This window comes from Rhinolophus sinicus, linkage group LG12 (assembly GCF_036562045.2).
Source record: "Rhinolophus sinicus isolate RSC01 linkage group LG12, ASM3656204v1, whole genome shotgun sequence".
NCBI lineage: Eukaryota > Metazoa > Chordata > Mammalia > Chiroptera > Rhinolophidae > Rhinolophus > Rhinolophus sinicus.
Window position 1 is genome coordinate 37,669,957 of NC_133761.1, and position 15,347 is coordinate 37,685,303.

Genomic DNA, 15,347 nt, shown 5'->3' on the forward strand with positions numbered 1-15,347 from the left:
ATAGTCAAAACGACTCCTAGAAGCACTTTATATACATATAAACTTGCTAGATTGGACTGAACCAACTGGTGGCTGGCAATTCAATTGAAGTTTAATAGTCCAAGACTTTGAAAGATGGACTGGTTAGGTCACCCACGTTCAGTTGTCAAGTTGCCCCATACCTGAGTAGAGATCAGCGATCGTGTGCTATGGTAACCAAGGAACTGAGAGGAATAAAAATGTTACCATGTTTAACGAACTAAACATACTAGGTTTACATACCAGCCCTGTTTCTTCTAAATGTGACTGTAGACACATGAATTACTAATGGAAGCATGTAAATAACAGGTGTTCTCTTGCTTAACCACCAATCAGTCCTTCTTCATTTAGAATTAGTCAAATCTCCCACCTACAAGTGTCTAGAAGCCAGATCTCAGAAACTGATATGACTCTGCCTGGCCTTGTTTTGTACTTCTCCCTCCTACCCTTGCCTCTCCCAACTCTTGCATCCCATGATTATTTTGGCCTGTCTTTGCCTTCTCAAATAAAGGTACACTGGATGCAACGGTGCTGCAGTCACTGTGTATTTATTGAAGACTTTCCTGCAGTTCCTTTCTTTCTATCTCATCTTCCACCATGGTCCCCCCTCATAGTGCATATTCTACTCATATAAAAGATACTCAGAGATCTTCAAACACACAGTATTGTTTCATGTTTCTGTGCCTTGATACATGTTCTCCTTCTTCCAGGAATGTCATTCCCAGGTCCTTTTCTGTCTAGGAAACTTCTTTTCACCTTTCAAATCTCTGCACAAGCATTCTTCCTGCTAATGAAAATTACCTGACTTTCCAGGGCCTGCCTTGTGCCTTTGGAACCCAGGAAGGAGTTAATCACTTTCTTTTCTGGATTATTGTTGGAACTTGTGCTTATTTTAATTTCTGAGCCATTCTTAATTACTTAAGGGTATTTTTTTTTTTTTTACACATGGTGGGGACAGAGCCAGGAGTGCAGTTTCCAGGCTCTTGGCCTCACGTGGAAAGATGCTGACTCGGGTAGTAAAGGGCCATCAACTGTGATTGGATGGCCATCAGCTGTGGCTATTTGGCCGTCAGCTGTAACCAGTGAGGCATTGGTCACTAATATAACTGCCGTGGCTAAGCTAGCAGCAGATGGTGGTTGGCAAGCGCAGATTGTGGATTGTGGATTGCAGAGAGGCAGATTGTAGTTAGCAAGTGAGGTTGGTCGGCGGGTTGCGGTCTGTGTGGCTCCTGCTTCCTGTGTCTCCAACCCAGCCACCAGCGAGAATATAGTGGTATATATGACTCCCCTATCTATGGCTCCATGGGTGTTCCTTTTTGGCCTCACCATGTCCTGTTTCTTATGCGGGCAGCGGGACCAGAGGCCCCGCAGGCCGCCCCACATGATATCTGGACATTGCAATGCACTGCTAAACTAGACACCTCTGGTTATACTCTATAAAACCACAATACTGTTTATGTCCTCACTTGGCACACTACATCCATCTGTGTGCGGCTGCATTCCCTTTGTGCTTGACTACTAAGCTATCAATCCTTGCAACTTCTTCTGAGGATCTTTGCTTCTCAAGGGGTCGGTCACTTGTTTATTGGCCACTTGACAGTCCTCGGGTCTCAGTTCCAAAAGGATCATTCTGATTACATGAAGAGGGCAGGTAGTGTGATGTGATTAAACATGGTCTTTGAAATATACAAATATGGGTTTGTTTGGTGTGTGACACTGGACAAGTATCCTTGCCTCTGTGCGCTAGGTAAAAAAGGGGAGATAATACTTCAGCTTGTTTTGAAGATTACATTGGTAAGGTCCTGTCAGGAAACTGATTCCACCCAGATGTTCAAATGAACTGATGACTTACAGAGGTGGGAGCAAGGATGAGGGAATAAAACAGGGTTGTTGAGGCACCCAAAGACAAGCAACAGCAGGAAGCCATTACCATCCTTAATGATGAAAGGAAAAAGGGAGGAACAGTGTTAGCTGAGCCCCTGAGAACTGGAATGGACCCCTCCCCCAGGGCACTATAGTGTGTAGGGGCACAGTGAAGGCTGGAGATGCAGCCTGAAGCATGGAGACAATGAGGGGAAAATGTCCTGGTGTTTTTCTCATCCCACCCTCCAGTTACCTGCTGGTGTTACTCACTAGTTGAATGTAAATGGCAGTGTCGTGCGCGGGGAAACCCTACTCGCTGCGCCATCTGTCGTGCGGGGCGGCCTGCGGGGCCTCTGGTCCCGCTCCCCAAATAAGAACGCAGGACGTGGTGAGGCCAAAAAGGAACACTCACGGAGCCATAGACAGGGGAGTTGTACCACTATAGTCTCGCTGTCAGCAGGGCAAGAGACACGCAGTAGTAGCCACACAATCCGCAGTCCGCCATTCACTTCTCTGCCTGCCAACCAACCAACCAATCAATGCAGCCCCGCAGTTACATCAGTAGCCAATTGGCCAACCGGTCACAGCTGATGGCCAACCAATCATAGTCGAGGGTCATTCACTACCCCAGTCAGCACTTCCCCACACGAGGCCCAGAGCCTGGAAACTGCTCTCTGTGGCTCTGTCCCCACAGGCAGTCAGGAGAAAAGTGAGCCTGGGAGGTGCAGCCTGCAGGGTTTGGCTTCCTGGCACACACAGCTGGGCAGAGCTGGCTTCGAGAAGGGGTTGAGGGGCCAGAGACTAGCCAGCACAAGGGTTAAATGAGAAAATGTATATAGCGTACTTTCCACAGGACCTAGCACTTAGTTATCTGCTTAAGAAAATAATAGTAGGTTGGTGCAGAAGTAACTGCGGTTTTTGCAATTATTTTTAACCCTTTAAAGTGCAATTATTTTTGTACCAACCTAATAGTTGTGATTACTGTTAGTATTAGAATGGCTAATACTAATTTAGGAAAAATAATTTCTAAGCAAAGTTGTTTAGAGAAACTGTCCATCTGGGCACCACAGATTCCTTTCCGTATGGTCAGTTTCAAAGACTTTCCTTTTCCCTTTTATCTAATGAGCTAAGACAAAATGGCCATGCTAATGGAAACTATCTAGCATTCCAACTGCTGCTGCCCTAAAATACACCATCTCATAAAGGCTTGAAGTTTTTAAAAATCCTTTACCTCACCACCATTCACCTTGTTGCTATTTTTCCTCTGCTTTGCTTTCATCCCTGTCACTGGTCCAAGGTGTCAGAGGATCTGATGCTCCCCTGCCCCATTACTGCCTTTAATCACTACTGAGATTGCCCAACACCATTCTCTTCCTTCTCTATTCTTTTTTTCGCCCCTCTCAGGTCTCTTCTCATGTTTCCCATTTATCTCAGCTTTCATGCTAGGTTGGCCTCTCAGTCAACACTGCCAGCCAATCAAACTGTTCCTGTCTTTCAAGGAGACAAACTGATTAATCGGATAAAATCTTTGGTTCTTTGACTCTTCTTGACTGCTTGTTTGTTGCTTAGAACCCAAGGTCTGAGGTTTCTGAAAGGCTGTGATCACTAACCTGCTTGCACTGTAGTAAAATTTGGTTGTGCAGTTTAGTTGAGTCTGCCACAGACAGAAAAGTCAGTGAATTGGGTATGGATTAGAAAAGCAGAAAAGTCTGATTCTAGGGTAGGGTCTTAGATGGAAAATGTTCTCCCCCCACCACCTCTTGGGGTAGTAGTAAGGTGAATCAAGATGAAATACTCAGTCTTTCTGGAGCTACGTGCCAGATACTTCCAAATAATGGCTATAGTTCTTGGTGGGTCCTCCAAGAACACTTCTCCCATTCAATGCATTAGATTTGGGGTGGGGTGAGGGGAATGTCAAGGATTGGATGGGGACCATTTAGCAGTTTTACTGAGGAACCTGAATTTACTTCTGTACAATACTCACTTGACAATTCTTTGAGGTCTCTCTTAAGAAACATAGACATTTCCCTGAGAGGGCTAAGCCTGTGAAGGGGACAATTTGTATATTGGCACTTTTTTTCTTTTAAGTATTAACTAAGTATTAAAGTACCAACTTAAACTAGTTCAAGAAATAATTGAATCTTACTATAAAATGAAATTATAGCTACAGGAATAAGTTATTTCTCTGTATCTGGATTGAGATGTTAACTTCTGATGAACAAAGGAGAGAATTTCTTAAAGTTCACTTAGGTTTTTAAAAAATTGAATACATACTCGTATCTTCAATGTAAAATAAATGAACATTTTTTATTCAATATTATGTTAGCTCAAAGAGAGAAACAAAACACAAGAGCCCTGCTCTTAAAAAACTGAAAATCTTGATAAACAAGATAAAGTTAAAAATTATTAGAACAATTTAAAATCAAGTATGTGCATATTTTATGAACCTAAACAACTGAGCATAAATTGTGTTGTCCTTAAAGTATGTGCACTGGATAATAATTTATGGCACATGAAATGCATGAATTTCATCATTCTTAGTATGTTCACTTAGAAGGCTTGTAATTTGAGGGTTATTTAGAAAACAATGCTATATATTGTTATGATTCAATCCAAGGCATAAATTTTGTCATAAGAACTTGGCAGACAGGATTTAATAGGATTAAGCTTGGCTTTCAAAATTCTGAAAGGAACAGAGGAAATGACCATACTGTAACAAGTCAGTTCACATGCCATTATGATGTCTTCATCTACCGGGTTTCCCCGAAAATAAGACCTAACCGGAAAATAAACCCTAGCGTGATCTTTCAGGATGACATCCCCTGAACATAAGCCCTAATGCATCTTTTGGAGCAAAACTTAATTGAAGACCCGGTCTTATTTTCAGGGAAACATGGTGCCCAGCTTGTCTAGGACTCAGCTTTTGAAGATCTGAAAAATTCCATAATGAATAGCAACTGTTTTATTATTTATGAAAAATGTCAGAATTAAGGTATACTAACCTACAGACTAAGGATACAGTTACCTAGACCCTCTTGCTATCCCCAAGGACAAAGCTAACAATAATCCATATTCAGGCATGTTTGACTAGAGAACAGGGAAGCTCATTCTTGGCAATGTTAATCTTTTTAATAAAAGCAGAAATACTCAAGTCAGTCATGCCATCCCAGTCCTAATTTAACAGTCAGCATTCAAGCTATCTCCTTCCTCATCCCTAATCATAAAGCAATAGTTGATGGAGTGATAAACCAAGACCATAAAAAAACCAAGGTATAATTTGCCTTTTTCTTGTAGGATAGTCATTAGCTCAATCATTTAAGGAATTAACTCAACAAAATTCTTGAGTGGGAAAGGTACTGAGAGGTCAATAGCAAAGGAGCACACTCTAAATCCTTCCAAATTTATCACCATGAAAAATTTTCATCATTTGTTTAATGGACATTAAAAAAAAAAAGTCCTATCTTTAAGGTATACAAGATAAAACTCACCTGTAACTGTATTTGCAAAGTTAAAGCTAAAGCTACACTTCAACCAAATAGTCTTCCTGAGACTTGCTAATCTAAAAATTAGCTTTAAAAGGGATTGGTGGGGGCGGGGATTAACAATGCCTATCAACAATGGATACATTGTCATATGTTCTTACTATGAAATGTTACTTGATAAGAGACTATGAAAACACTCAACAACATAAAGAATCTCAAAAAATTGAACAAGTCAGTCATAAAAGCATACATATGTATTATGATTTCTATGAATTTCAAGAACAAGCAACACTAATCTATGATGATAGAACAATAGTTGTGTGGGGAAGGATTAACTAGAAAGGAGCATGAGAGAATTTTCTGGAATAATGGAAGTTTTATATGTTTATTGAGGTTGTGGTTACCAAATTTCAAATGACATTTTTAAAATCTGTGCATTTTATTAAATGAAAATAACACTTTTTTTTTAAAACCACTATTTACCTACTGGATCCTCAAGTTAAGTATAATCTATCACCATAGAAAGAATCTAATGAATTTTACTATTATTAAAAACCAACACATACAAACAACAGAATGGTGGTTACCAAAAGAGAATAGGAGTTTGGGGGGAGCGAAGTGGTTAAAGGGGGTCAAATATATGATAAAGGAAGGAAATGTGACTTTGGGTGGTGAGCACGCAATAGAGTACATACACAGATGTCCAACTATAATCTTGTATACCTGTAAATTATATCATGTTGTTAACCAATGTTACCCTAATAAATTTAATTTTTTTAAAAAACCAACAGAGGCCATTCAGAAAGCAGGTATGAAGCTTTAATTCACTGTGGGCATTTCTCTGACCATTCTCTATGTTATATATAAACTTTTCTTATGTCTTCAAACAGATACATCTTTTATAAAACACAGTTTTCCTACCAAGTACTGTGTACCATACCACCATTCCATTTAACTAGTTAATAGAGTATTATAAATATCATGAGCCATTGATTAAATATAAATATGGGTTAACACATATTTAAAAGTTTAATAAAAAAAGTTTCAGAAAGGCTAAATACAATGAAAGTTTACATGTATTCTTTACTCTAATTCTAGATATAACATCAGTGACAACCAATCAATGAAATCACAACTGCTTTCAGATGATTGTACATTCAGATTTCTAATATCCAATTATTTTCATTTCAACAATGTGAAATCCACACTTCATTTTCATTCTAGAGTAGGCTGGCTTTCACACTGCAGACCAAGTTAATAATAGTAAGGTCTATTGTAAAAATTAGGTTTAATGTTGATCGTGACCACAGGAAACTATAAATTTATATAGACTGTACTATATAGAGATGAGACTTTATTTTATTTATATATATATATATATATATATATAATAGAACTCTTCAGTGGTGGTGTTCAAGATAAATTCATACAGTAGTCTGAAAACGGGTTTTAATTGCTACTACAGTTTACGTGTATTTCATTAAAAGAAGTCTCTGCCAAAACATTTAGAAATCAATATATAGTACAGCCTTTTTTCCCTCCAAAATGCTGCCTGGAAGAAAATTTCCAAGCTGACCAAAAAAAAAGGTAGTGGGGAAAACCTCAGAAAACAGACATTATCTGATGTTCTGAGCTACAATCTTCCTGAGCCTATTTTTCAACCGGAACAAGTTTTGCAGTCAGTTCTAAATTGCTGTAGTGTCCATAGTCCAGAGGGAGTCCTTGAACATCTAGTTCATATGCTACAGAAACAACCCTCAACTAATTACACAAAGGGAAGCTGATCACGTTTTACATTAAAATTTATATGAATATCAAACATAGTCATAGCCATTCTTTTAATAGTGACGCTAGAATAAGTGATGAAAATATATGCACAGCTGTACACAGATCACCATTTAACACAGGAACAAAATGCCATTTGATGCATATCAAATAAGCTCCCAAAAAGCCAATTTGAATATTTTCATTTACTTTGATACAACAGCATTAGAAGGGACTGCATATAATTATAGACACTGCTGCAAATAACACTTGATACTACTAAGTGTTCTATTAAGTGGCAGGCATGCAAAATAGTTATCTTTTAAAATTTCTCATGTACATATCTTAACATTTCTACTTATAACATACAATATGTTTAAAGCATTTAGTAATTTTAAAACCAAATATTTTAATTGACCTGTCTATGTAGGGAAAAAACAAAAACTTCCTCCCCCGTCTCAACAGATGGTAAACCTTATTCCCCAAATTGATACATAAATTTATTTTATATATGTCATCCTTAAAATGCCAAGTGATGAAAATTATCACTACAAAATTAGAAATGATTTCCCAGCAGCAGTCTACCCTACACACTTACAGCATGCCAAGCCTTTGAGAATTACACGATAAGAGTGACGTGCTGGTGGCTATCAATGATAATAGTTGAACACATTTCTTTTTATTTCAAATTAAATAAAGCTTTTCATTAATACAAACTAAAAAATTTATTTTTTCTTTATTTAACATCAATGTAAGAGTAGATAAAACTAAAAACCTTTATTGTGTTCAAGTGTGTGGCAAAATAGAAAACGTTTCAATGACATTAGGTAATCGGGTAGGGAAAGAAGTAGTTTGTTTTTCCATTTCAAAAGCATTCCAAATAATCACGAACACGAATGCAGATTGCTTGGTTCTCGGTCATTTACGGCTTAAACTACAGGATCTGGGAACCACTTCAGGTTAAAACAAATTTATATAAACAATGCATAGATTGTATATCTAGGAAATCATGCAATAAATAAATGTTCTCATGTACATTGAAATCTTAGTGATGAAAGGGGCCTGCAGGTATGAACAGTAATGTTTCTTCCGTTTTACCAAGAGAATATGCCCAGCAAGGTCCTTGCTTTTGGCCTATTTAAGATCCTACTTGCCAGGTCATCCTGATTTTCTCAGACTGATACAAGAAGCCAATGTCACAAGACATCTGCAATAAGGAACTGACTTGCCTCAAGTGCAGGTGCTGTGAGATCCAAGCCACACAGAACAAGACTCGTGATCCCACCACACTGCTGCCAAGTCAGTTGGAGTTCTTGACTAGCTAGAAGATCAAATGGGTAAATGCTTACAATGACCCACTGGAAATGTTTAGATTTTAGTATCTTTTAAAAATCTATCTGCCCTTTAATCCTATTTCATTTGAGAACTGCCAGGATAATCCACTCATTATTCCTGGTTTTGATATGCCCCTACAACATGAGAATTGAACTGAACGACAATGATTGTAATGTCATCTCTGTACATCCGAGCAAGCTCTTCAGGAAGACTCAGCATTTTGGAGAGACGCTCGTGATCAACAGTCCCAAACTCGTTGTTGCCCACAGCATGGCGAATAAGATGGGTTGCTGCATTCTGATCCTCGAATACCGAGGACATCTTGGCTCTCCTTTCTGTTAAAAGGCCATGCATCTGTCCCAGTGTCACCTTGTAGCCACCAACAGCTATTGGCTGTTGGCGGTGCATGCCTGTGAGGTACTCACCCACAATCCTAACCACATCCTGTCTGTGCATCGTCTCCCACAACCCATCAGTAGCCAACACCAGAAACTTATCTTGTGGCCTTAATCGGTGGTAAGTTACCTCTGGCTCAGCAGTGAGATAAGGAGGTGTGTAATAATTAGGAGGGATAAACTTGGTATATTCATTGTCATTCAACTGGTCGGGGCCAGATTCTATCACTCTCTTTTGAAGGTCAATGCTCCATTTGAACTTTACATCTCCAAAAGCCCTAAAAGGCATCAGCAAGCCAAGCAGCCGATCCTGTTTCACCACACTCTTGGCCTCATTTTTTGGGTGTTCCAGTTTCAGTCGTTCCAGTTCTCTTTCATTTTGAGCATTGTGGTCATTAGAGAGAGTGACTGCTGACCAAGAGCCGTCCTCTTCCTGCACACCCAGCATGGCTCTGCTATCACCAGTATTGGCCACATGAAGGTCAACACCATCCACATGGGCCACACAAGCAGTTGCCCCAGAAAATGCCACTCGAAGCACCAGGTAGTTGAGGAAAGAATTCGGATCACCAACTTGAGCCTCCAAAGAGATGTCATTATCAAGCCTCTTGAAAGCATTAATTAGAGCCTCCTTAACATCAATATCAGCCGACTCCCCAGTGTTCAGGTCTATAAGCTCTTGCCAGTAAGTCCTCAAACTGTTGAAGTACAATTTGGATGCCTCCTTACTGAAATAATCATTGGGGTGCTTGTGCCATTGGAGTATGGGTAGCAATGCCCGACCACTCTCCACTGCATTTTCAATCTCTAGCAAAGTCTCATGGGGTAACAAAGAAACAGCAATATAATAAAAGAGTCGTTCACTGACCGCTTGGGAGCAAGCACAGCCTGCATGGCCATCGAAAACCCCTAAAAGCATCCCTCTTGTCTGCAAGCAGGTTGCTGCACTTCTCCGGTCCTCAATGGGTGCATTTGCAGGTAGTTGATTGCTGTCAAATCCAAGGACAGAACTGACATTTTTGCCATCAAATTCTGGCACTTTGAAACTGTATTCATTGGCTTTTAGGATACTGTTGACTTGTGGAGGTGTGAGATAAAATTTCTGTGGTGTGGAAGCATATCTCCTTCCCTGGGTGTATTGCCACCAGTTCTCCTTCGGCCTGCAAAAGGTAGCATACGCTGGATGGGGTGTATATCTCAGGCGACTCTGAGGAACGTAAGGAGATGAACAGCAGAGATTTTTGTGGTGGCAGTAACATGCAGTGCCATAGATTCTGCTCAGTTCACAGTTACGGATCAGAGGAAAAAACAGCTGGGTTGGTGCTGGCATGGCATCAGAAAACAGCGGCAGGCTGGAACTTCTGACTGGGATTCCTAGACCGCAAATTACACAGGTACACACAAAGAAAAGTTTTATTTCAGATTACCTTATCTTTGCTTTTTATAGCAAATATTTAGCAGGTGAAACTACATGCTAAGCCCTGTGCTAGGAGGCACTATATGTTATACCCATATCATGTACTATTTCTACAGGGAATATTCTGCTCAGGACAGTTCCCAATCATTTATGGAGACAGGACTGAATTTTAGTCCAGCTTTATTTTTCTCTTTTCTTCATATTTCTTTTTGTAGCACAAACTGTAAAGAATGTGTAGTAGCTTTCTGGGGAAAGCTAAGAACACGAATGTTATATAACATCATGCAATGGCAGTCTACCTGCCCAATCACCCTTCTCCCTCTCTATTTTTAAAAAAGGCCCTTGATGTTCCATATTGCTCAGGAACTTCTCCCATTTGTGAAGATCCTATTTCTAGACCTGTGATCAATTGTTAGCATTTAATTACACATGGCTATCACCAAAAAGTATTAGGATGCATCTCCAATACAAGTATATGTAAGTTATACTTTTTGTACAACTATTTGTAAGTTATACACACATACTACTGTATTAACATAATGTTCATTATACACAAAAAAATTACACAATGAGTGAAGAGAAATTCCAATAACCCCTTCCTACACCTCAGTGAATGGTCTTGCAAACAATGCTTTGAAGACCACTGTACCAATTTGGAGATCTTAGGGGGATATTGGTCTGCCACCAACTTGCCAAATTAATCCTGTATAAATTGGCTCACCTCTTAGGGCCTCACTTTCCTAAAATGAAAGTAAACACATCAGAACAGATGCTATCTAAGGCCTCTTCTGGGATTCTATGTTTTTATAAGTGTTTGTTGAAGTGAGGCTTTGAAATATAATTCAGGTTTCATTTACTCATTGTTTAATTTGACTGTGTCCTTCATGATAAAAAACGTTTAAGCATTCTAGCAACTCCAAAACTTTGTTAGTAACATAAAATAGTCTCAGTTCTGGAATTTAATTTACTTGCTAGTATTTTCTTCTGCTTATCAGCCATAAAGGAAAGGTATAGAAATATTATTATCTACTATGGATCCCAAGTAGAATTCACTACTAGATAAAATATTTTCTCTTACAATAGAAAAAAAAGTATCTATTTGCCCTTGGGAAGCAATAAAGAATAATGAAATATTAGTCTGATAGTGTAAGGTTTGGATAAGGTACACAATTATAATCATGAATGTAACTAAATCATATCACTCAGTATATGACACTGAAAAGATTTTGCTGGGCATTTATCTAGAAAATTTAATGAATGTTTACCATTAACCCAGATACTTTATGCAAGAAAAAAATCTTCCTTCTTCCTCAATAATATTTCCCCTGAATTCTTGGGATATTGCCTCAAACTGTTCATCTGGCCAATAAAGAAACAGGCTTTCCAAATACTTTAAATAAGGAAATAAATGCAGTAAACAAAAAAGAAATAAGGAAAATAAAACCAACTGAATCTTATGTCAGCTATTCCTTCCTAATGATGGAACTATTAAGGAACATAACATTTACAAATATAAAGCATTAGCTATATGTTACATTATTTTTGTGTACCCTCTTTTGAAGAGTAATTGGAGAAAAAGTGATAAGCGGGATGTGGGGGAGCAGAGAAAACCAAACACTGAAAAATAACTGATCTCTGTTTGCTTCTGAAATAAGCACTACATAAGCCAGTTATACAGAACCCCCTTTGCAAGTAATAAAGAGTACCATTATTTTAACTGCATTACTTAAGAAGGGATTTGTTTACAAAATTGAAGGCAAGATTAAGTAATAAAAGGTAATGATTAGAATTTTGGAAATAAGATCAATAACTAAATAAGCATTCTGAAATGCAGCAATGAAAAATAGAAATTCCAGGACAGGAATCTATCAAGACTAACTACTTAAATAACAGTACTTCAAACTGAATACCTGAAAGTCATCCAAGGTTAAGTATACATTACTGAGCCAGGAGATGTGCTCAAATGTTGAGCCACATGACACTGGTTTCCAGACATAAACCATATATCTTGTTAGGTTTGCATGCAGACCTAACTCATTTCATGCTCTTGTATAAAAATTTCCTATTATTAAAAATGTAAACAGATGCCAATCTTAATTAAATGACATTTTCTCCATAACTTTATATGTTTATATGTGTGCTTACTTTAAAATTTAAGACTCCTACAGGGAAAAAAAAAGTGTGTGTTTCTGATGGAATGTAGATTTGAATCAAAGTACTATGTGTGTATCTGGAAGAAGGGGTTTGATAGATGTATAACATAACAAGGTTTCCTTGTAAGATGTCTGATCAAGGAGTAACAAGCCCAGGAAACCTGCATTTTCTTTAAATGCCTTTGTTTTGAAATTTTTTCTGCTTTTGTAGTTAACTGCAATATGAATGAAATATTGTGACAAAAGAACTAATGATTCATGCAGCAAATGCTTTGAATAATACATTCATTGAAATACATACATTGAAAACAAAAAAGCAGAGAGTGAATTTTATCAACTGTATCTCTCAGTTATTCAGTTTAGTTTATGGACTGAGACTGTAATCCCAATTCCCCAACTCCAAACATGCCTTCAAAAGACATTCTCAGGAAAGCTGAAATTCATGAAAACCCTGCTCTGTAAGGAATGAGCATTCTACCTTCATCAGTACAACTGATATATTCTCTCCATCAGACCATATGCCCTTAGAAGTCAAAGTACTTTCAAATGTTTTCATAAACCATAAGTGAGCAAACACTCTGAGTATCTTTCTGAATATTCTGTGATTCAACAACAAAAACCCCATGACAACAAAACTTTTATTGACCAGCTTGCCTAATGAATGAAGTAGAAAGCTCTTGATTAGGCAAAGAACAGCAAAATAGTACAGTTGTTGGTAAACTGGAGCAGTATCAAATTTTCAAGTCATTTTTTACCACGTTTTCACTGAAAAGTTCCTATCCCATGCTCCAGACTGAGCCATGTTACATGCAGCATCTTCGTCCTATGAGGATTTGGCCGATTTTGCCAATAACTAATAAGAAAAGATGCGCTGCAACCCAAAACAGGAAAGAGACCCGTACTTACTGACGTGCTCAGCAGAGCCTGTGCCAAGAAATAATTCCACTTCATCAATAAACCCGTGGAACAAATTAATTAGAAAATGCTGTGACTACACTGACTCTTGCAGCTCTTTAGATCTGCAAAGCTTTGGGTGTCAATTTTTAAAAATGCTGTACTAGTCATTAAATGTGTCAGAACCTCAGTTTATGTAATCCGATTGCATTAAACACCCTGCATAAAGACATTGCGACTTTTTCAGCATTTTCTGGAAATATCTAGCCATTTCGCAGCTCCTGTTATCTCTACGTGAATGAAGAAACCTGTTTCTTCATTCGAAGACACGTAGCCCCAAGCCACCACCTGGTTCATTAGTTTCCTTTGTCCCCACCTGAAAATTGCACTCACCAAGACATCAAAGCAATCACAGTACAGGAAGCCTTAGTTCCAAGCCAAGCTACCTAAAACCATCCACACAAAGAATCAGTCACCATCCTTCCTGAATACCCAACGCAGGTCTTTAAGCGAATACCTACCAATTCGTCTGGGCCCGGGACACACACACATTCTCCTGTCATCATAATACGGAGCCGACAACATCCACAACCCGCGCGGGCAGCAGCAGCGACAGCAGCACCGGCCCATTGAAAGCAAGGCAGATGCTCATTAGAGGAGGCGGCGGCGGGGGAGGCGGGAGCGGAGGAGGGGCGAGGTCTCGCTCCAGTCCGGTGACTGGGGCTGGGCTGGGAGGGGGGAACAGGACGGAGGGAGAAAGGGGTGGGGAGAAAAAGGAAACCAAACAAACCAACCAACCCACCCCGCCGGAGAAGCAGGGCACAGCCCGAGGCGGCGGGGGCCCAGACACGAACAGAAGCGCGCCCCAAGACCACCCCCTCCATCCAGCCCGAGCGCCGAGCCCATGGGCGCGCTGCATCCAACGTCCGCTGCCCGCCACGCCCGGCCCCACGCGACGACGGCTTCAGTCCAGACCGGGGGCGGCCGGCGTCGGGCTGCCCGTGGGGTCACCCCAGACACCTGGGTGTGTAAGCAGGTACCCTCAAGCAGAGACGACCGGGAGCTCACCCTCCCGCGGACCCCCACCGCACCCTCAGCGCTGACAGGGACACAGGGGGGACGTCCCCATCGCGAGCCCGCGGCGTCCCCCAGAGCTGCGCCTCCGGGCCCACACGCACCTGGCGCTCCGAGGCTCGTCCCTCCTCCGCCCTGGCCGCCGCTCGCCCTCCGCACGTCGGCGGCTGCCTCTCCCACGCGCCGGCACCCCCTCACAACTCTGGGAGGGTGGAGGAGGATTCAGACAGGGCGGTTCGGCGCCGGGAACAAAGAGTACGATCCCGGCGCGGCAGGGGATGAGCCGCTTCTTCCCGCTGTGGAGGCAGCTTCGGTGGCAATGCTTCCACGCAGCCGGGCGCAATTCACCCGAGCGCGGCCCTCAGCCCCCGGCCGGCCCACTGCGCGTCCCCGCCTTGGTTGGCCACTACCCTGCCCCGCCCGCGCGTTCGGGCCTGGGGCTTCGCGCCTCCCGATTGGCTGCACATCGGCGAGGGGGCGGGGAGGAAGAGAGCGGGCGGTGGCCCGTGTGCAGGGGCGGAAGAGTGGGACGCGCCCCGCCAGCTTTGTGACGTCATGAGGGTCAGACAATCCCTTCCATTCGGCGCGAGCAGCCTATTGGTTCCACTGGCCCGCTTCACGTGACATCGCCCAGAGGCGCGGTGTAAGGTGGGGCTGTTCTGTACTGGATGTCCGCGACCTGCGGGGCCGTTTGGGGAAGAGAGGGAACACCTGGGCTGGCCTCGGCATCCCCACGTTCGTGGGGTCCCGGGAACCCGCCACTCCCCGCTAGGCGGGCTTCAGCGAATCCCTGGCACCTCAGCGGGGGACCGGCCGTGGCAGGCCTGGCAGCCGACCTTTCCCCGCGCCTCGCTGGTGGGCTCAAGCTTGGTAGAATAGGCTGCGGGAACAGCACCCTGCCCAATGGGAAAGTAAATTCCCTGCCACCGAACCCCGGAATGTAAGACACGAC

At 41.5% G+C, this 15,347-nt stretch overlaps 1 protein-coding gene across 3 annotated transcripts; it reads right to left on the minus strand.

Annotated features, from left to right (window-relative positions):
• Positions 1 to 6,160: 6,160 nt before the first annotated feature.
• Positions 6,161 to 14,906, minus strand: PDP1 (pyruvate dehydrogenase phosphatase catalytic subunit 1). 3 transcript variants are annotated; one of them, XM_019718821.2, is made up of 3 exons: positions 14,500 to 14,906; positions 13,843 to 13,877; positions 6,161 to 10,231 (listed from the first exon to the last, which is right to left on the minus strand). In XM_019718821.2, the coding sequence occupies exons 2-3, from the start codon at positions 13,871 to 13,873 to the stop codon at positions 8,574 to 8,576; spliced, it is 1,689 nt and encodes a 562-aa protein (XP_019574380.2). In that variant the 5' UTR covers positions 13,874 to 13,877; positions 14,500 to 14,906; the 3' UTR covers positions 6,161 to 8,573. The 3 variants fall into 3 exon arrangements, with proteins under 3 accessions (XP_019574380.2, XP_074173231.1, XP_019574381.2); XM_074317130.1 differs by lacking the exon at positions 14,500 to 14,906 and adding an exon at positions 14,124 to 14,469; XM_019718822.2 differs by lacking the exon at positions 13,843 to 13,877 and having other exon boundaries at positions 14,500 to 14,904.
• Between the last annotated feature and the right edge of the window lie 441 nt (positions 14,907 to 15,347).

Coding starts and splice junctions, on each gene's coding strand:
- PDP1 (XM_074317130.1), bottom strand. CDS start 14,227: ATGGGCTCGGCGCTCGGGCTGGATGGAGGGGGTGGTCTTGGGGCGCGC. Junction 13,878..14,123: donor TGCCCTGCTTCTCCGGCGGG/GTGGGTTGGTTG, acceptor TTATGATGACAG/GAGAATGTGTGTGTGTCCCG. Junction 10,232..13,842: donor TCCCGGGCCCAGACGAATTG/GTAGGTATTCGC, acceptor TTTGCGGTCTAG/GAATCCCAGTCAGAAGTTCC.